Source organism: Symphodus melops (genome assembly GCF_947650265.1).
Source record: "Symphodus melops genome assembly, chromosome: 1".
NCBI classification, from domain to species: Eukaryota; Metazoa; Chordata; class Actinopteri; order Labriformes; family Labridae; genus Symphodus; species Symphodus melops.
The window spans coordinates 20,016,079-20,039,307 of NC_136691.1; the positions used below are offsets into that span (position 1 = coordinate 20,016,079).

Below are 23,229 nucleotides of genomic sequence, written 5' to 3' on the forward strand. Positions count from 1 at the left end.
CTCAGGGTGGGTCGGGGCATGAAGGCTGGAGCCTGTCGGGCCCCGAGCCGGCACAGCGGAGTCTGTCAGGATTTGTGATGAGTGTTCACATCAAGGTCCTCGCTGATTACCGCTGTCCCTGCACATGACGGAGCCACCTGCACGCTGCAGCGTTCCACCTGTCAGCTCACATCTCGTTTAGCTAACTCCCTGACCTCCACACCATCCATCCTCTGCACCCGCTGTGCCCTTGACTCTGACCAGATGATTTACTAAACGCTCCACCTCAGTGTGCGTCCCTGCTCTGTGTGATGAAACACTTCTGTGTGTGTCCCCAGGTACATGTGAGCGTGCTGTAAAGGACTCTGCAGGTCATTTACAATAGGCCCGAGTCTGGGCACCAAGTAACTTATCAACTTATATGACGTTTATTAATAGCAGTTTGAGGCTTTCTGGTGCAGAATTCATCAGTGCCACATGTCCTTCTATGTATCACAGTGTTGATTTAAAGATTCTTTAAAGAGACAGCATCAGCTGTTCTAGACAAAGAATAAATGTTTCCACCCAAATCATACACTTGATGTCTCCAACTTTAAATAAAGTGACTTTTTGTTGTCGATGTGAAAGTATTAAGACACAAAAGTCAACTGGTGAAGTTTTGACAACACACTGTGACTTGGACAGCAAAAGAAAAGAAAAATGAACCAGCCCTGGACTTCAGAAAGCCCTGAAAACTTTTTTCACGTTGATTCTTTCACTTTTTTACGCTGTAGATTTCACTTTGTAGCTCCGATGTGAAATTAAAATTGACAGAATAGGTCAAATTCCTGTCTGACACTAATGTTGTAGTCAAGAGTATTCACAAGACCAGAGTGCTCAGAGACCGAGACATGATCAAGACATTCAGTGGTCTAGACTATAAAAATATCAATGAAAAATCATCATCTTGTTGTCAGCGGGATGTGTCGTCCACTTACACCCTAACACTGGGAAGGTTGCGGCCGTAAACGGGGTAGGAAAATCAGATAATAAATGCATCGAATTGAATTGTTTTTTTAGAGTTGTCCTTGTAATCATAGTAATAACGACAAAAGATAACCTGTGGTGGTGTTGACCGGTCTTGATATAAAATATCAGAAGAGACAGAGGCCTTCAAGAAGTGGTCTTTGAATGCAACACTATCTGACACAGAAGAAAGTGTTTTCAATCAATCAATCAGTCAATCAATCAATCTTTATTTGTATAGCGTCAATTCATAACAGTTTTGTGTCTATTCAGTTTGATGTGTTGTATTTTGTGATTGTCAACAGTCTTCTGTGTGGCTGGTCAGATGTGTATTTGAGTCATGATAAATACAAATCTTAACTCAGTGTTTTAGCTTTGTACAGAGCTGGTCATTCACTCTTTTACAGTTTGCTCAGCTGTAAGCATGTTTACTGTGAAGGGCCATACTTAGGTCACAATTAACATATTACACAAGGCACCACAGTGTGATAATATGCACTATAGGTGCTACAGTCTCTTTAATCCTCTCAATCTGCTTCTTTTTTTCTGCCCCCTTCAGCCCACACAGTTTGCTTATGCATCCCTCGTGATTTGTTTATCATCATTAAACCCATTAGTGCCTCTCTCACATCAGAAAGGTTTGTGAAGAGATAGAACCTTGCGTTAAAGTTGATAAGAATAGAGGCGTTTCAGCTCAGTGTAAAGATGTGAATTATCACAGGCAATCTGGCGACGCTCCGGTTTTCATTTGTTTGGCCGTTTGAACATGTCACTGTGGGTTTATGTGCGTGCACCGTGCACATGTAGATGTGTGGGTGTGAGGCAGCAAAGGAAAAGGGGATAATGTCTGTTTATGTTGGAAGGCCTGCTGTAGTTTCTCTGAATAACAGTTTATAATGACAGTGTGCGTGAAATGATGTGAAAATGTGCACAGCGGTAAACTGAATGTGGAATATTTTATACTTGCTGCCTTTGGCTGTCTTTATCTGAATTATGTTGTGTTATTAAAAGTACATGATATAAGTGCAGCTGTTACTGCATCATGTGTTATAGACTGGAATGAGTGGCTGCATTCAGAGTTCAGCTTTATTTGACCGCTGTGATATGATAATTTATGTGCGTCCCATAAACACAGCTTATCACCTCAGCCCCCCCTGCAGTGGCGGCCTGCTGTCACAGCTCTAACGTGTCTCTGAGCGCTCGCTGTCTGTGCACTTGAGTTATTGCACTGTGTTCCCTGATCACAGTCTCCATTATGATTGCTGCTTTATCTACACTTGAGCGCTCCATCCACCTGCAGTAATGGACTTGTGTCGACTGATGTCCTAGATATAGCCCGCTGCAGGGTCCATGGGGGGCTATAACTGACAGGCTCTTTAATAGAAACATCTTTACAAGACAAACACACAACATGAATACCACTGACAACAGACTGTATAGTGGCTAAGTGTCTTTATATGAAATGTAATGGTTGCTTTTGTTACCTTATCTTCTTCCTGTATATCCAATCTCTTAAACAGAAATTACATTTTTGTCCTTCCAAATTCAAATTATTAGATTTAAACCAAAGAGGGTCTTGTTACGTGAGCACATATCTTACCTGAGAAAGAAAATCTGCCCTGTTTGTCTGCATTCAAGTAATCATACCCTTAAAATCCAAATCAAAGCTCTTATTTTAAGGTGAAGTATCTCGATCTCTAGGGAGACAAAGGGTGGCTGGATGAAGTCTGGAAATTGGTCTGGTAGCTGGAGAGGTGCCATTTCATCTCCTGAAGCCAAAATTAATTGGGTTCCACAACTCCAACCACCACATACTTCATCTTAATTTTACTTCATTGAAGAACTTTAGTTTTCACAGGAATAATCCATGAGATGCTACGTGAGTGCTTTCAGATGGTGCCCCATTAGGGGCCTTTACTGACCTGGGGCCCCAAGCAGTTACATGCCTTTCCTGTTGACAAGCAGCGCCTCTACCAAGGTGCCCTTTCTGGTGACATCAAACTGAAGGTTTTATCACCAAATGTATTAACCAAACTGCTTGCAATGAAAAGTCACGCAAATTCAACCCCAAACAGAAACAGAGCATGTCGAGCCGATAACAATGGCCCTACAGATCTGCAATCATAAACAGATGTCTGGTCATAAAGATAAACTAAAGGTCAACAGGGCATTCAATGGGATAAGCCCTTAGTCACTTATAGATTGTAAAGGCTTTTACCCAAACTTCCTGATGTTCATGCTGTAATAAGAATCAGATTTAAAATAAAAAAACAGATGTTTAAATTAGTCCCATATAGCAGATAATTTATCATTTTGAAGGACATTTTTGGGATTGTGGCTACAACTCTGATTGTCATCTCCATGGATCTGGTTTAACTCTGGGCAGGCGAATGATGAAGACACGTCAAGACTGAGCAATAATACTTAGTAGGGCACATAAAGCCGTACTTAAAACAGACCAGAACAGGATGACATTTTTTTTACATCTAGAAGCACATATGGAACATCGAACAAGCAAGCCAACATTAAACATAGATGAAAACAGGGGTTATGTTTTATTGATGGACACAGTCTGCAACCCTTTAACTCATCTTTTTCTTTTCTGTCTCTCACATAGGTCCCCTTGTATGACTCTACCATGGACCATATCATCTGCTGCCTGCTGGTCCTGGGAGCAACAGTGATGATCACTCATGCATGTCCCAAGTACTGTTCATGCCAGAATCTGTCCGAGTCTCTGGGGACATTGTGTCCCTCCAAAGGCCTTCTCTTCGTGCCTCCGGACATCGACCGCAGCACGGTGGAGCTCCGACTGGGAGGCAACTACATCCTTCGCATCACACAACAGGACTTTGCCAACATGTCAGACCTGGTGGACCTGACCCTCTCCAGGAACACCATCAGCTACATCCAGCCCTTCTCCTTCGGTGACCTGGAGACACTGCGGTCGCTTCATATGGACAATAACCGCTTGACGGATGTAGGCCCTGATGACCTTCGAGGTTTGGTCAACCTGCAGCACCTCATCGTTAACAATAACCAACTGAGACGCATTCATGAGAAGGCCTTCGAGGACCTTGCACCAGCACTGGAAGATCTGGATCTATCTTATAACAACCTGATTTCTATACCCTGGGACTCAGTCCGTCAGATGATTAACCTACACCAGCTCAGTCTGGACCACAATCTTTTGGACTTCATTCCAGAGGGAACCTTCACTGACCTGGAAAGGCTTGCTCGATTGGACCTTACCTCAAATCGCTTGCAGAAGTTACCACCTGACCCCATATTTGCCCGGGCCCAGGATTCAATGATCCTGACAACTCCTTATGCTCCTCAGCTGTCTCTGAGCCTGGGAGGGAATCCTCTGCACTGTAACTGTGAGATGCTGTGGCTGCGAAGGCTTGAGAGAGATGATGACCTGGAGACTTGTGCCTCTCCACCTGCCCTGAAGGGTCGTTACTTTTGGAATTTGAAGGAGGAGGAGTTTGTGTGTCAGCCTCCTCTCATTACCCAGCACACCCACAGGATGCTTGTTTTGGAGGGGCAGACAGCCAGCTTGAGGTGTGAAGCGACTGGAGACCCTTCTCCTACCATCCACTGGATCTCACCTGATGATCGACTGCTTGGTAACTCCTCCAGGACGTCAGTGTTTAGCAATGGCACCCTAAGCATCACCATCACCACCTCCAAGGACTACGGCACCTTCACCTGCATCGCTGCTAACGTGGCCGGAGAGTCCACTGCTCCTGTGGAGGTGTCCATTGTCCAGCTCCCCCACCTCAGCAATGGAACTGGGCAACCATCTGCTCCAAAGTCCCGCCTCTCTGATATCACAGGGACTACAAGGATAAGCAAGGGGGCTCCAAAGAATCAACCAGAGAGGACTGTGTCTGTGTCCGAGGTGACAGCTGTTTCAGCGCTGGTCACATGGACAGTGAGCAAGTCAGCTCCCAAAGTGAAGATGTACCAGCTCCAGTACAACTGTTCTGACGACGAGGTGCTCATTTACAGGTAAATACATTCATGCTTTTTGAACAATCATCAAGTTTTTGTGCAAAGAAATCCAACCGTTCTATCACCCATTTTCAATGGATGACAATGGTCTTGGTTTAATTTGGGCCAGAAGGGACCATAATTGGACACAATGGAGCATATTGTTGCACTATTCTAATAGTTGACAACATTTGCCTTGGTGTTCTCATATATACCACACAACATTGCACAGACATAAACAACACATAATGCAAAGCACATAAAAATGAGTGTAAACAGATTGTGTAACCAGTCCATAAAGTGCTTGGTGCAGGAGGTACAAGACAGCGTGCTGAAGAACAGTTCATCGTGCAAACAGCGAATGGATGTCTGTAATGTAGGGGAATTCCATCAAAGCCACGTCCTTAACTGACCCGGCTTTATCATCTGTTCAACACTCATGGAGGATCCTCTAGTCCAAAAACTTCAGTTCCTCATCCACTTGATCTGCTATAGACAAAGAATCCCCATTTGGTCTGTCCATGACCATTTTCTAAACAGAAATTAACATGTTTACAACCCTGTAACTCTGTAGCTTATTGGCCTAAACTTTACAGGTTGTGATTGTGTTTACAACTCATCCTTGTTGTTTATGTGAAGGCCAAGGTCTTTTTCTAGACTGATTGAACTTTAGGGACATTAAATATGGGCTTTACCATCACTGGGCTTCAAAACGCCTCTTAAATGGAAAAGATTTTGCAAGTTATGATCCGATCATATCATATTGTATTGTTGCTTAACTTAATGTTTCCTATGGTAACATATCATTGCCCTGGCTGTATGTCTTTTTTGTGTCTTTTGTGGTGGTTGCCTCTGCATCCCGGGAGGAAAAAACCTTCTTCATAATTTCATGTTCCACACCTACCCCCCTTGGCATTTGCATATCAATCCTGTGTTGTCATATGTATGGTATCATACCATATGTATAGTATCGGGTCATATGATACCTATGGTATCGTACGCTAGAGTAACATATTCATTTGTATCCAATTGTAATAGAGTGCAATTTGGAAACTACTGTTGGCAATACAGAAGTGTCAATATTTTTTTTCAGTAAAGTGCAGATAAAAATTTGTTTGATTTGTTTGAAAGATCGTTTTCTTACTCTTTCCCCTTCTTCTATATCTGATGTAAATAATAACATTGTGAATTTTCGTGCTTTATTTGGCTTCATCGTTTTTGTTGGGGGAAATTATCAAGACTTGACTCCACACAATAAGACTCCTTACTCAGATGGCTTACGTTGATGAACATTTATACATCAGATGAATACTCGAGGAGACATGATTCACCATCACACTTTGTGTTCAGTACCAGACACTTCCAAATGCACTACATTCAAAATACATTATCATTATCAGGGTCATGCCACATTGACCCACCTAGAATAATCTGTGATGTCAAGGATCTTGGAGTAAACAACAAGTTTCCCCAAACATCCCTGCAGATATCACAAAGAGCTGTTGACTCTCTCCAAGCTCTCCTTGGTGTCTAGGCAAAGCTGAACTGTATCAGGTATGACTGATATCGGCAACAGGGAATTATCATTGCACATAAATTCAGTAATTGCAGAAATTCTATGACAATTCTTAGACGTCCAGAACAAGAATGGTTTCTCTGCTTCTCTTCTGTCAATCCAGCAGAATTTGTTGGAGATTACGCTGATTTAGATCTGGCTTGTTTTCTACAACAGTCTCCAAAAACAAACGTGCAACCAGACAGAAAGAAATCCAATTATTGAGACTAATTTAAATCACTTTCTCTTTTCTAAATTGTGGAACATTTTCAGAGCCTGAGGGCCGGCTCACCCTTTTTTTTTTGCAAGTCCCTGATAATATTGTAAAAAGACTGTTTTACAGTGTTTGTGTAATTATACAATATAACTCCAGCATATAGTAATGTAATGTCATTAAGTCTATTCAGCATTCGTATAGTGTGTTACTGCATGAATCATTTCCATTCTAATCAGTATTTTTAATATAAATACACAGATTTTATAATTAACTGGACACTGTTCGTTTTATGCAAATAGTGGAAGGGCATATTCTCCAGGCTGCACAGTATGTACAGAAATGACAGCTGATGTAAAAGCCCGCCTGGATGACAAACACTCCATGCATGCAAATCAGCTTTCGCCAAGCTTTACATACATTTGGATATAAAAATGTGAATATGTGAAGACTTTGGACTAATAAGAAAAGGAGACTCAGGTCACACAAAAAGAAATAAATTAAAATGCTCTGTTGGCTCTTCAATTCTTCAGGCTATGTTTGAAAAATGAAATAAAAATGAATTACATTGCTATCAGGATCTAGTTCATGATAGTCTAGTCCTGAAAACGGTATGTCTATGTGTGTTTATGTGAAAGATTTAATCTGGCTCCAGACTAGACGATTTTCAAATCTTAACCAATTTGAAAGATTTGGAACACACAAGTTGGGCCCGGAGGCTGACACATGGAGACAAGACGCCTGCCTTTGGTTTCAGCACGAGCAGACCAGCAGAATCAGTTTAATGTTCAGAAATGATGGTTATTATAATAAGTTATTTTGTGACAATGGTGAAATACACCGCTTTTTTTATCCTGAGATAATGAGAAAAAATAAGACGAGAAAACGTTTAAGCATTAAATAATGTGAATACATACAGGAGCATTAAACATTTAAAACACACTCATTGCTTTTTCTGAAGATGTCTTGTTCAAAATGAGACCGATAAAATCAGAAACTGACAGGAACCTACTAGAACAATTAAGATGTTGAAATATATCTGTGTTACATCTGGACAGATTTAATCAGAGCTTAAATGCTGCAGTGGGAATATGAAGTTCTACTTTAATAAGTGCAGTCACTGTGCTGTGAATCGTTCTGAATGCAGCCCTGAAATGTTTCACAGATTCATTCATGAAAGCAGAGTTTAATTCAGGAGAGCTGAGCAGAAAAAGAAAAAGTTTTTTTGTGAAAGTTTAGATAAGAGCTGAAGTACTGAAATAAGCCTTCAGCTGCTGCAATTCAAAGGATCCACAAACCTTCACTGCATCAGCCGTGTTCTGACGTTGTTCGTACGAGGTATGAGTCTTCAGCTGTTTGCTCTTCAAACACTGCAGCTGGAGGACAAAGTTATCAGCGCCCCATGATTGGCACATGCTACTTGAACTGAAGGTTTTGACGTGATCCTTCATGTGGGACGGACGATGTGAAGGCCTCGGGGGCCGCAGAACTCAATCAGAACAGAACAGAGTTTTAAAAACGTGTGGCTGTCAGGGAGAAATGAAGGTGGCTTTTATATCCAGAAAAGTGAACTATTGTGAGATGTTCTAAAGTTTGTGTCTGTGTTATAATCAGAGGCAGGAAGCAGCAAAAGAAAACTAATACTTTTAATGACTTAGAGTCAGAGATACAAGGCCAATAGGATATGCATAAAATGTTCAATGTATTTTGGGGCTTTTTAATGGCTTTATTTTAGAGATAGGATTATAGCTTTTTTTAGAGATAGAGTCAGCGATCTGGGAAAGAGAGAGTAGGGGAATAAAGGTGTGAAAAGAGCCCGAGCTCCAATCCAAATCTGTTTAGGACTTCAGCCTCTGAACACGCACTAACCACGAGGCCAGCGACGCCCTCTGGTGAAACGTAAATTCAAAAGAGTTTTAATCGAGATACCAAAAACTTTGTTAAGACTCCGCAGTTCCTGCAGCATGGTCTGCTACTGCAGCGCCCACTGTCATAAACACAGCCAGGTGGAGTCATGTGTGGCTCAGCCAAGCAGAGAGCAGGATGATCAGGTGTGAGTCAGAGGAGCAGAGTGATGCTAGGATCAATAACAAGTCTGGCCTAGCAGTTAGAGAATTAGCTCTGTATGGTATAATATTTGTAACCTCGTTTTAGGATGAGACTTGAAAAAGCAGTTTGAGGTTAAACCTGAAGCTCCTCTGTGCTTTATACCGAGGATGGTTCTCACAGTAGCCACACTGAATGTACTCCATTATTTGTAAAGCTCTGCACTCAAACCTCCGGTCACTTTCACAGTCCGGTGACTCGGTGAAGTTGCAACAGTGTTGCATTTTTTATTAGGCTCTATTTGCTTTCAGACTGAAAGACGTTGTGTAACATAGCCGCCTGTCACTAGTCAGTGCTGTAGCTGCATTCGTGAGATGTCGGACACATCGGAAAAACAGGTTTCTGAGTTGGGAAATGCACATGAATGCCAGCTCAAGTTCTGTGGCAGAGACAAGAAGGGCTCCCTGCAGGTGTACATGAGTTATGCTGTTTCATCAAACACAGACTGTAACACTTAACGCTATGAGCAGAGCTTCCTCTCCCTAATGCATCCATCCATCAGTGACAGATGTAGAGGATGTTTTATAGCTGTGAAGTAGTTGTTGATAGTTATGGGCAGAAGGATGCAGCCTGTTTGCGTTTCAGCTCTTTCAATCAAGAAGAAAGGATATTGAAACGGTCACTAATAAATCTCTCTCAGAGTCAAGAGAAGAGTAAGCAAGGGACCAATCTCCTTCTCGTCTTCCTCTTCTTCTCTCCCCTCCTCTCTCCTCCCTGCTTCTCTCTGATTAATGCTGCAGCATTGGTAGACGAGCGGGACACTCCACAAATTGCCTTTTGCAGCCCGAAGGGGCGGCAAAAACTTTTATCTCCTCGTGATAAGAATGGGCATAGGTTTCCCTGGACTCTGGCTTTATTCTTATGAGTTAAATTAATTAGCTTGTCGGTGCAAACAACCTGAAATCAATTAGACTGGAACACAGGAGCGAGTGGAACTAGGCTTTAGAATTCCCCTCCTAGTCCCAGGCAACCAATTACAATGACTTAATGAAGTGTGGGGACATTTTGGAGAAGAAGAAAGTTTTATTAGGAAACAGCTTCTTTCGTTTGAGCTGTGGAGACTACCGTAAATTCCGTACTATTGAGCGCACCTGGATATAAGCCGCACCGGCTAAAAATAAGTAAATAAATGTATTTGTACATATATAAGCCGCACTTGATTATAAGCCGCAGGTGTCCACGCTATAACAAGAGCTATTTACACAGACGTAGGCTACCGGTAACATCCGCAAATACTGTAGCGTCCGTACGGACGTTAAAGGACGGCGAGAGCGTTCAAATAATAACTTAATAACCCGATCACTGTCGGCCGTGACCACGCCGTTTACAGCAGAGAGCAACACATAACTTGCCGTAACAATCCAACTCTCTCTCCCAGCATTCTCTCATACAGCCACTCAACACGTTCTCGCTGGTGCATTCACTGACTCTCCACATAATCGGAATTATGAACACATTATCAACTACTGACTTTACAACATGAACCGTTACAACACGAAGCCTAGCCGACGGTGTCTGTAACACGGCTGATGAAAAAGATGACCGTAATATATTTCACAAGAAAAAGTCCATCCATTCACTGCCTCAGAATGACTTCATTACTCACTTCCTCAGTCTCTGTTGTCGCTGTCAGTGTCATCTTAACGTGCAGCAGCTCTGTTAGCTTCTTTGACAGCCAGGTCGATCGCCTTTAACTTGAAAGCTGCATCATATGTATTTCTCCGTGTGTTTTCCATGATGAGGGTGCGTGCATGAAGCGCAAAATGACTGATATTAAGATCCGACGTGACGAAGTCAAATGTTTTTGCGGCACAAGCTCATTGTCCCCCATAAAAAATCCATGCATTAGCCGCACCGGAGTAGAAGCCGCAGTGCTCGAAGTGTGAGAAAAAAGTAGCGGCTTATAGTCCGGAATTTACGGTAAGTTGGAGAGTAAAGTAGTGATGTTCTGTGTTCATGAACTCCAATGTATCTCATATTCGTCTCTATTAGAAAGCAATGGAAAATATTGGATCATACTGTATCAACTTCAGGATTGAATGTAACAAAAGTATGCACCTTAAAGAAGTAAATCTAAATTGTTCAAACTTGAGTCCAAATAATTTAGGGTCTTAATGACTAAATTAAATCAAATATTTTTGAATTATATTAGTGCTGCAATATGGGCTATAATGGTTGCAACTTTAAGACAGGGTAGGTCCTTTTCAAAAACTAGCTTGAGTTTGAAAGTAGCGTTCCTGCAGTGCTCCTTCTGCACCCTCAGCTCATGCTTTGAGCGTGGGCTCGTGCATGCATGAGGTAACAAGAGGGAGACGCGATTGGTTTATAAAAATGGAACTGAGTGCAGTCAAAGTTTTTACATTCTTCCAGCGGCTACAGATGGCAGATTGTCTTTGCTTCTTTTACAGAGCACTTTGATTTGATTTATGTCAGGACCCAAAGAAAATATCTACCAAAATCTTAAAAAGTGTATTTGGAGAAAATAGCCAACCCTGCCTTTAATTCCTTCGGTCAAGTGATCAAACAGTTGATTTTGCTTACCTGTAGAAAACTTGATTCACACATTTGTAATTTAAATCTAGCAAAAATGCCCCATGCCTTCATAACCAACAAAGAAAGTCAACCTATTTGACTTTATTTAAATTGTGATTTAACTATTTTTGTCCCTTACAGTGGTCATAGCTAACAGCACTTCTTGTATACTTTTCATCAGCTTAGAGAGTGTAGTTAAAAAAAATTAAATAAAAATAATAATAGTTGAAATCTTGAGTGTGGCCACATCGGCATCACAAAGTTCTGCATTTATCAATAAAACTGATCTTTTTTTTAAACATTTTAAAACCTGATCCAAGCTTAATGTTTGATAACATGGGCCTGATTCCAAAAAACCCTGACTTTTCACTAAACACACAAAAGATTAATTGTACTTCTAATTGCACTGAGGAGCAAACAGTGTCTTTGTGCACAGGTGCTGTTGGAGCGTACTAAAATCAGACATGATGCTGTGGAGTTTGGGGACAAACTGGTCCCCTTATATGCAAATCAGCCTCATTTAGGAACTCTGTCACTAACAGCCAAGCCAAGTTAGAGTGAAAACTGACCATCTGCTGAGAGTTGGCGGTAACTGCACCACAGTATTTATCCAGTGATCAGGAAAAATTAACCCTCTATAAATTGTAAATTTTACTCTTGGACGTAACTAGTTTTGTGCATTATTAGATTAGATTTTTAAAAAACTTTATTAATCCCCAGTGGGAAACTCCTTTAGTGAAATGATTGGTGTTGACAGTTAATATAGGAAGTCTGGTCCCTTCTTGGTTGTGATTGGTTGGTGAGGAAGAACAGATTGATGAGCTAAGCTGCGTTTCAAAAGTTGAACTATTTTCAGTGTGTTGCGTTGTGGGTGTAGCTGTCACTGAGGGTGTTTTTACGCTCAGGACACTGAGCACTAAAAAAAAAGGAGACGATACTTTTATGTCCCCAAAGGGGAATATGTGTTGCATTGTGGCCTGTAGCAGCACAAGGACTAGAAATCAAATATAGAAAATGCCTGATGGCACATCATATAACAGAAGAAATGTCATGCAACAACATGCACACACAAACACATTCTGCATTAGCCAACAATGAAAATAAAAACTTCTACTTAACCTCAGGCCCCCATACTGTGTAAGAACTCATTCACTTTGCAGTCGAGAGCAGAGACGCTCAACATAGATTATTCAGCTCAGCATGAAAACACTGAACTGCATTGATTTGTTTGATTAAAAAAAAGCCCCCTTGCACATAGAAAACATCATGAATGTGCACAGAACATTGAAGTGGTCAAATCCTAATTTTGGTCGTTGTGTGAGATGAACATCTGATGATTCACTACCACGTAGAAAGACGTTGTTACTTGAAATAAAGGATCCGATCTGCCCTGAGCGTCACATCTTTAATTATGAAATACATTTATTTGTCAAAATGATTGTAATAATAGAGTTATACTTTATTTTCATGACACGTACCCATGTGCATGACGTCTGCATATGCAACCTTTACTTAGGTAACCATTACTATCTTAACAACGATGTTAACTTTGACATCAGTTAATCAGTGAATGCCATTAGCATTTAATCAAAGTCACGTTAACTTGGTTAACTGGTGTTACAGTTAAAAGAGTGTTAACTGACGACTTTCAGAATATAGCGTCCTTGGTTGTCACAGTTACAGATTTAAATGATTGGTATTTTAACATCACAATGAAAAAAGAAAAAAAGCAGGATTCATTAGGACACCTTTCTGGGTTCAACATTTGTTGTAATTAGGAAAACCACAGACGCATTCGATCTTGAGATTGCAAGGTTGCAACGGTTACACCAGTGTTGTCAAAAACATCAGCTTTTAACCAAGGAAATAGATGTGAGTTCTTAAAAGGCCTTGATAATGAATAAAACACTAAATCACACGCCTTTTTGAGAATCTTGAAATATTCAAACCTTTTATTTATTTTTTTTTTACATATCACCACAATGTCCACTCTTACGGCTGAACGAGACTTTTAGAATGGGCATGTTGGCACAGTACACAGTACTGCACAGTACTACGCTCTCACTCAGGTTATCTGCGATTAAAACATGAATAGCGGTAAGTTCATCCAGCGGTGGAGATTATCAGTTATTGTATGAGTAATTGAGACTGCTGACAGCCTAGGGGAATTTTATTTCCTTGATATTCAATGTGGCTATTGCATTAAAGAAAAGATGGTGTGTGAGCTGCCACATCCCAGCTTTTACTTTGAAGTGTAAGGATTAACGTTCTACTTTATGCCAGTGTATTGAATAATAGATTGAATTGAGACATTGGAGGATGTTTCTAAGAGCCTCATAATTTCTTTTTGTGATTGGTAAGGGTTATGTGGAATGAGCAATATGTCATCGGCATAGAGACTCATTTTATGTGTTGGATGGTTTGATTCCAGGGGCCTGTACTACGAAGCGAGTTCCACATATCCAGGGTGTCTTTGTGTGATTTGTCTTCACTAACCCCAACATAAGAGATTGTGATTATCAGTCCTACGAAGCTGGTTATCAACCTGATAAATAATACCAGAGTTGTCAAAAGCCCGTTTACAGAGTTAACCTCATTAACCTATCACAATCATCACTGTGTCTGCTGTCAGCAGATCGTCATATCTAAACTCTGATCAAACTAAATCAATAATATAAATAGGGTTAAGACAAACAGGATCCAAAAGACTAAAGTAACACAGCTGCAGCAACAAATGCAGGAAGGACATAATGAGTAATAAAGAAAAATCTGCGGGTATTAACGTGCACAGTGTGGCTTATTATATTTGTTCCATCGTTAGTTCATTTAGAAGTGACTATAATCACTCCTGTTTCTTCTCTGAGCTGAATGTGATGTCTCTAAAGTGGAGAGTAGGACAGGTTTGAGAAGTTAAATTTAAACTGCAGCTCTGACCACCACAAACAGAGCGGCATGGAGACATTAAACATTATTATTGAAATACAATTCAAAGCCACAAGAAGCTGTTTGTAAATGTACATCTTAAGAACTCAAATGCTCCAGTGCTTATTGGTTCACTGTTGAAGGATGAACGATATCAGTGAAAAAGAATCAGTAACTTAACGGACTATAGCCTAATGTCAATCACAACCACACATGAATACTGTAAACCCAGGGTTAACCCTGAAGTTACCTCGCTAACCTCACATCCTGGTTTGTAGTACAGGCCCCTGTGTTTAGGTGGAATGACTTCAGCTGGTACAATTAATGACGTGAATAAAGAGGGAGAGATATCCCTGCCTAGTCCCACCTTGTTAAGTAGAAAGGTTGTGAGGTTAAATAAAAGTGGCTGAACTTCAGTCATGTCTCCTGGCAATAAGGAACCAGAAACTCTCTGGTTTGACAAAGTTGACCCTGACTGAAGCAGACAGAGGACTTCATTGACAAAGTTGCAGCTTTGTTGACTCGACCTCCATCCTCCCTGTGGGCTTTTGTGTCTCTGCAGCAACATCACTCGTCTCCCTCTTTTAGTCCTGACAGACATGAGTCATAATGGACGAGGCCTCTGGAGGTTCTTGTCAGTAAAATGTAAACCTAACTCGTGTTCAGGCACCAGGGCTGACCTCTCTCTCTCTCTGCAGCGCACACTCTCCTTTTGTGAGGTCAAAAGCGTCCCACATGCTCCGGTTTGATTCTTTAACTCATCACTCCCTGATGTTTTTTAATCAGGCGATGGTATCATGATGGTATTAGTCAACAAGAGCAGCTTTTTTATGAGCTAATTAGCTTAGCCTCAAAGCTAATTAATCCGGTCCTGTCCTAGATTTTGCTTTTTTTGCAGGGACGCAGAAACAATGCGAGCTGATATGAACCAGAGTCTGCATTATGAACAGTATATAATCAGGAGTTTTTGGAGAAGATAGATTTATCTTGGAGTTGGTAACTCTATCTAGACAGTTTGACCCGTAGAGTCAGATATAGAGCGTCTGATGTGCATCCCTGCAGGAGAAACTGTGTATGTGTATGTATCAATCAGACAGCCAGAGTGAGTGTTAACGCATCAACACGACCTGCAGCTGGACTCTGAGCTGCTCGCCTCAGGCACTCACAGCCGATCTGTACCAGGACGCCTCCACATCCTGCTGGTATGTGTTGAAGCAGGAGCTCACACACCTGCAAGCAGCGTCACAGCTTAATACCACCCGACACTCTCCCTCGGTTTGTTCCTCCTGACGGGTCCCACAGACAGAATGTGTTCCAGTCTCTGGTCGTTTTGGGGGGTTTCTGTCTATTTATGACCGCTCTGAAGCTCAGATATCAGGCGGACCCTCTGCTCACTGCAGCGAGACAGATGGCTCTGAGAGATAAAGCCAATTACTGCTGGCTGTCTGTTACAGAAGCACCCAGGGAGAGACTGAGCCGTGGACACAAACTCCAGCAAATGCAAATAGAAATTGTGGCTCTGCTGTGAGGAAACATTGCTCAGTGAAAAGAGGTCGCCGTAGCTTTTTCAGTCTTTGTGTGCAGAAATAACATGTGACCTGTTCAAACAATGATGGTTAAATCATTACCATAGCTGTTTCTGTGTCTTTGACTCTACTACAGGCTGATGGGTTGTTTTAATTATTTTCAGACAATCGTGTTTAAATGGATCAAATAAAAACACAACTATATCGCAGGAGACTTCAGTTGAACCATGGGTGTCTTTCCTGTTTACAGCTGTGTGGTTTGTATAGCTGTATAACAATGGTCAGGTGTTCACGTACAGCTGGAGGACATGAACATGTTCCTTTAATATGAAAACAGTAACAGCTTGAGGAGAACTGGAAAAAAAGGAGAAGCCGCAAAGTAGGCCCTGGTTGAACTCCAAAACACGTTCCACTCTGCTCATAAAAAAGGGATTCATCATTTCTCATCTTGCTCTGGTACCAACCTGTTACGCAAGAAGTAGCCCCGCCCTAACTTCTCCCCTGCTTCCTGTTCTCTTTGACTCTAAAGGGGACAAAATAATCATCATGATGTTTTGGAGAAGACTTAAAACTAAAGATTGTGACCGTCAACTCCTTATTGAAATGTGTACTGAGGGAATAGATCAGCTGAGAAGTAGAGGCCATGTCATCCTAAACTTGTATACAATGAGGGCCTGATTCACAAAAGTCTTTGATGTTTGAATTTATGTAAATGAGACATTATTCAGTCATTTGGGGGAAAATTGCTCCTTTTCTATGTAAAACATCCTCATTGTTAAAAGCGTAGCAACACGCACGGTTAGAGTCCGCCTGTTTGTGAAATAAGCATGCTTCATAACTACATAAAGCCATGTGCTGTATTACATCGTTATGTACAAGAGGTAACCGTGCTTAGGCCCGGATTGTCCTGGAGCAGTGTGGGTGCAGGCCGTGTCAGTCACCCCCACCCTGACCCCAGCCCCCCTTTGTTGGAGGAAGGAGGGGGGAAATCGTGTTTAAGCATGGCTCAGTATGGATTGCCAGTGTGTAGAGGCCAAAGGGTTAACTGAGCTCTCAGCAGTCATTAGACAAAAAGTAATCTTCATGTTCACTCAGTGTCTCCTCTCTCTCTCTGCAGGATGATCCCCTCCTCCAGTAAAGCCTTCCTGGTCACTAACCTGGTGTCTGGGACTCGTTACGACCTGTGTGTGCTCGCTGCTTGGGACGACTCGGCTACTACGCTCACTGCCACCAACGTGGTGGGCTGCACCCACTTCTTCACCCAGGATGACTACCCGCAGTGCCAGTCTCTACCCAGCCAGCTGCTGGGGGGCACCATGATCCTGGTGGTGGGGGGCATAATCGTTGCCACGCTGCTCGTCTTCATCGTCATCCTCATGGTGCGTTACAAAGCTGCAGACACCGACTCACCAGTGGGGAAGCTGACGAGCGTCAGCGATACGCACTCTCAGACCAATGGGGGGCGACTGGGGCAGAATGGAATCCTGATGCCCCAAACTCAGCCGCAGCCTCAGCCAGAGCCCAAGGTGAAGGCCAAGGTGACCCTGCAGGATGAGGTAGTGGAGTTTAAGTGCGGTTCTCTGCAGAGCAGCCTCACGTCATCGTCCTCCTCCTCCTCCTCGGGCTCCTTGGCGGGCCGTTCATACAGCCCGAACAGCGCCCTCGCAAACATTTGGAGGTCAGCTCAGTCGAAGCCTCGTACCAACCTGGACCACCTTTTGGGAGCCTTCACCTCGCTCGACCTGCGGGGGGCCCAGGGCAGCGAGCTGGGGGCCTCGAGTAGCGCCTCAACCACAGTGGCGAGGAAACCGCGCACGGACCGGGAGCCTCTGCTTGGTCGGACTCTGGACTCCAGCCTCAGCCGGATCCTCATGCTCCCTCTGGAATCCAAACCGAGGAGGAGTCAGTCCTTCGACATGGGGGACGTGACGGGTTCCGGGGCCGCCCAACTGAGCAACAAACGGCGCAGGCTCAGCAGTATCTGGACTAGGAGGAGCCTGTCTGTGAACGGCATGCTGCTGCAGTGTGAGGAGGAGGGGGACACGGGGGGGAGTAAGGGTACGTTGGACAGCGCTGACTGGGTGATGGAGAGTACAGTGTAGGAGAGTGACACACTGCCCCAGCTCACCTCCACGCCAACACACACCCGCTGGTCTCAGAGCTCAGCCTTCATCCTGCATGAGGCACACTCGTTTCATCGCCCTCCTCCTCCGGGCTCAGACTCGGAGACTCGATGAGACTCGATGAGTCACAGCCAAATACAGACTTCAGGAGAAGACCTTAACCTCTCACGCTGTACAGAGACGGTTTAACATGGCCAATCAGCTGAAGGGAAAGCGGTGCTGTCTGATACAGAAATGTGCGCTCATGCCCATGGACTGTTATTGCCCTGTGTACATTTTAAGTATGTAATGAAATTAAGGTTTTATATTTTTTATTTTGCTGGTCAAACACAACTCTGGTCTCTGCCTTGACAAGCATTAAGGCGCGTCTGGGTTCAAATATAAAATGTTCTGCTGTAAATTCATCCTCATCTCAATGACCTCCTGATGCGGTTTATCTTCTGACTGAATGGTGCAGTATAAATATAAATATATAAATATATATAAGTGTAGATGTGATGCTTAAAGTTTAAGACAAAAGAGTTATTGACAAAGCTGTATGTGAATATATTTACTTTCTATCAGAGTATATATTTGAGGGGTCACTCAGTAATTCTGTTTGCTGAAGATTTTAAATTTTATGTGACTGCAAACATCATCTTCTGCTCTTTGTCTGTACTATAGAGAAAAAAAAATGCCAAATGATTCTAAAAGAAACTGGTGGAAGAGGAAGGATAATCAACGCCTGTTTGTTTGTGTACATTAGATCTGTTTGGTTTGGATACATGTTTTTTCAGGGTTTTTATAACTCTACTTTAAAACACAACAAATAAAAAGGGAACTCTCTTTTTGTTACGACACAGCCCATACAAGCAAACTCTTTTTTTTTCTTCTCCATACTGCTGAAAATACATATTCAGGGTGCTATGACAAATGTGCGAGGATAACTCTGGATGCAGGATTAGCATAATAACAACACAGTTATCACAGTTAAGTTTAGCTGCTTTCCGGAAACATGCACAAAACAAAACAAGGAGGAAGCCGGACATTCAGACCGAAAAAAAAAAAACACATAATGTCAGAAGATTATTTACAGAATCAGTCAGGGCCATAGACCTCATATAAGAAGTCCGTGTTGCAGTATTGATGTCAATTTTTGGTTAATGCGCTTCTGCCTCAAGTTTAGCATTGCTGTTTTTGGCCAAGAAGTGACCATATTGGTGAAAAGGATGAGCTGGAAGGAGGCAGCGAGGTGTCCTTCATTCACAAAACTTGAATATGGATGTTCTCAGCGACTGATCTCAATCAAACTAAAATGTTATCCAGACTAGTCGACGAGTCTAACCTGGGTTTCAGACTGGATGTGTGGCCTTTATGTAAATGTATAACTCATTTTTTTATGTAGATATGTTATGTGATATATAATAAAATCACCTGGAAACTTGCCGAAAAATATTCAAAATGATATGAGAATGAGCTGGCTGGCAGAGTGGAGAGGGATTCATCTGTTTCATTCATTCATTCATGTTATCCTTTATAATTCACTGCCATCGAAACTTTCCAAAACAAGCTGACAAGCTTGGTGGATTGAGAAAAGAAAATCGAGTAAATTGCCCTGTAGGACACTCGCAGCACCTTGAGGAGCTCTCTAGTTTCTCAGTCCTCATCAATGTCTACGCAAGCGACAGAGAAAGTGAAAAACTAAAAGGGTGTCACATTAGCGATGCATTGCTCTCTGGCTGTTACAAAAGTCAGATAGGAAACAATTGAATGAAGAGGACTTTGTCCTCGATACCCACTCCTGTCGTTCAGGAAACAATCCAAATTGAGCACAGTTTATCTCACACGGCTGAACACGAGATCAGTGTTTTAAGGTACACAAAGTCCAACGCTCTGCAGAATGGGGCTAACGTTAGCAGTGCTAGCGCCACCAACCTTCGCTCCTCCTTGTGATTTAACGTGCACATGCCTGTGCTGAATGTGGTAACAACTCACTCTGACCAATATGGCAGGTAAACCTGAATACTTACATTCAGCTGTATCTTCACACTGTGTTCGCTGCTATGATCACACACCATTACTTGACTTACTATCACCAACCAGCTCACACTCCACTTGCCAAGTAAAGGTATGATTGGCTGTGGAGCCACAAGCAAGATCAGAGTTTACATGACCAAACCGTAAAGAACCAAACTGGACCATTAGGGGGAAACGAGGCTTTTGACTGTAAACAGGACCATATTTTATTAAATGAAGGCTGTGCTGTATTGAGAAAGACTGCAAACAAGAGAATGAGACCATAAATTCACCAGGGAAGCTTTGAAGTAAAGGATCATTTCATCATAGACGCTCGACAACCAGACTTTTAATTTAAACCAGCATATTTGGCCCATGCTGGATATTTGAAGAATGCAAGTTCTAGGCACTTCTGAGGCTATATTCAGTTCTTATATTCAGTCTATGGCTGTGACTAGTAAAAGAAGACCATTTTCTACAGGCTAATGTCATAATTATAACGTATTTGGTTTTTCATACTACTTAGAGGCTGTTTTAATTACATTCACATAAGTCAGTGAAAATATGGGAAACCCAGAATTCCCCTTCACACACCCTTTTCTTTTCAGGGGGGCTGTTCAATAATTGAGGCCCTTAGTGACTCCTTAATGCATCTTTCAGAAATGTAAAATTTAATTTCATGTTCAATTATTTTATAAATCGATCAAGTCAAATCACATTTTAAAAAACTCAGATTTTCTATGCCCCCCTCTTTCTTCATTGTTAATAAGATTCCTGCAGGTTTTTGAAACTCTGAACATATTCATCAATGAATTTAAATCTGTAAACTTACATGCATGTAAGTTCATTGTCGAGGAAGTTTAATTGACCAACATGAAGTTGTTTGCAATATTGTCATGTGTTGCATGTTTCTGCTGCAGATGACATTTTCTGTTTACTCATGCTGTCATTTCTCAAACGCTGTCTGAATGACTTTTTGTGATATTTCTGATATGACTGCGTGCTTTCAGTGTCTCTGCGTATCGGGGTTTTTTTGTACCGTTCTCCGGTGTGAATCTGTGCAAACAGTCAGGAAGAAGGTGACAAGTAGCAGCTGTTCACATTTCTCACCTGAAGCTGTAAATTAAATTGTTTCTGTGGTTCAATTTGTTGTTGTTTTTTACAAAGATAAAACTAAAAATCTCCTGAGACAAACATGATGTCAGAGTGTTTTCTGTTTGACTGCTGCGGATGGAGACTCAAGAAAAACAAACAAAATAAGAAGGTAAAGAAAATGATGAAGCTATACATGTGAATGTATAAAACCTTTTTTTAAAACTTGTGTTGGGGTATGAAATCAGAAAACGTCATTAACGTTGTTAATTGCTTTAGCTGAAAGATGTAAATCCGGCTGTAATGGCTGTAATATTTTTCCTTCAGGGAGACTGCACTTGATCAAAGTTTATTAACTAGAAGTTGTTGCTCTGATTGTTTTCAAAGTGTCTGGCTTCATTAGAGACATGAGCCCGACAGAAAATACCCTTTTGACCAAGAAGAAGATTAGTTTTGTGATCAGAATCGTTCGTGACATTTCTCTCTTCAACCATACCAAACTTTGACTAAAACTTCTTAAACTTCTTGACTAATTTATTTAAACCATCAGAACATGTGAGCTTTGTTTCTACTGCCTTAACCTGGATTTATACTTCTAATTCTTCAAACGGCAGCTTCTTGTTTGCTTTTCTTTACTTATTCATGTTTTTTTTAATCCAATGTCTCTTTTTAAGTTGTCATTGCACTAAATGCTTAACATCAGGATAATGATTCAAAATGATGACAATAAGATGAACATGAGCTTGGTGTCATGAACATCTGTGTGTTTAAAGTAAAGGCTATGAAGTAGCCAGCACCAACAAAGCAATCGAGTTAAACATTCAATCGATCTAGGTTTTGTAGTCGTTTTTGCAGATCCATGTGCATGATGGTTGATAATATCATAATGGTGCCGTCTGAGTGTCAGAACTGTTTAAAACTAAAAGAAAGGATTCTGTTTTTAGTTGTAGTTTCAATTTAAGCCTGTTAGTGGCAAAACTACAACCTTTAGTGGACACACTTTAGGATTTCATTGCAGCCGGTTCTGATGTATTGGTTGATTCTTTGATGTAAATTGAAAATATTATTGGTGATTGCCTGATTGGGGAAAATTAGATATATGTCATCATCCAGCAACAACACTTAAAGGTTCATGATGCTTTACAGTAAAAGTGAGTAACATTTGTCAATCAGCAGCCCTTTGCTGGACTTGAGTTACTGCCATATTTGTACCCTCTCCTTTTAGGAGCTGCCTCACACTCTAGACTGCAGGTTTGGCCTTTTACAAATATGCAGGAAGCCAAATCGACGGAGGTCAATATTAAACCAGGAGACGGATTAAAAGGTGTCTTGAAATGTCAGCTTCTCACATTCTGAAGAACAGACTCACTCTAACACAGTTTAGCCAGCAGACATCTGATGTTTAGATATCTTTATGTCACTGTTGACCCTTAAATCATCTCTCAGGGTGCATGAGAGTGTTACCAGGACAAAAGAATAATAATACCAGAAGTGTAGCTCTAAGATTAAGATCACAATACACAAAGGTGTGTGTGTGATGCAGATAATATGAATCACATAGTTTAAGCAGCTGTGAGCAGAAGTACTTACATGCAGGATTTCCTAAAAAAAACAGATTTTAACCCACAGGAACTCTCTTAAGCTAACCCTATTGAAAAATGAATATACTTTATATAGAACCAGGTTTTGTAAATCATATCCCAAAATACAAAAGAGTTCCATAAAACAATGACACTGATATATAATACAGCTCTAAACTGGATAAATGGTCCTGCTTTATTATGATATTGATCTCTATGAATGATTTCCAACTTCTCTGTAACACTGGGGCAGTCATTGTTCTGAAAAGCCAACTCTTCCTTGTCCACAAGCTTCATTGTTTACAGCAAAGCTCTGCAATCCGACTGTGTCCGTAAACTAAACGCTGTGATTTCTTGGTCCGTTCCATCTGCCGAAGGAGAGCCTGTTCATCTCTTTCAGGTGAGTCTCAATTTAAGGCACCACACTGGATTACTTCAGCAGTATGTACCTGAAAAAAATAAGCTGATTTACTAGTGATTTACAAACAACATCATGATGCAAATCCTGTATTTCATCATGCCCATAAACCCCTCTATTTCAGCCCTGATCAGGCTGTTTCTGTGTCTGTAGCTTTAAATGTAAACCAGCTGTCTGACCACGCCC

The 23,229-nt window shown here is 41.6% G+C and overlaps 1 protein-coding gene across 3 annotated transcripts in view; it reads left to right on the top strand.

The window, feature by feature from the left end:
- lrfn2b (leucine rich repeat and fibronectin type III domain containing 2b) overlaps positions 1-20,248 on the top strand; it is a 150,558-nt gene extending 130,310 nt beyond the window's left edge. For all 3 annotated transcript variants that reach the window (XM_079339918.1, XM_079339919.1, XM_079339920.1), the window contains 2 exons: positions 3,602-4,998; positions 16,953-20,248. In XM_079339918.1, coding sequence (XP_079196044.1) covers positions 3,623-4,998; positions 16,953-17,937 — 2,361 coding nt within the window. In that variant the 5' untranslated portion in view covers positions 3,602-3,622 and the 3' untranslated portion in view covers positions 17,938-20,248. The remainder of the gene's footprint in view (positions 1-3,601; positions 4,999-16,952) is intronic.
- Positions 20,249-23,229: the final 2,981 nt, after the last annotated feature.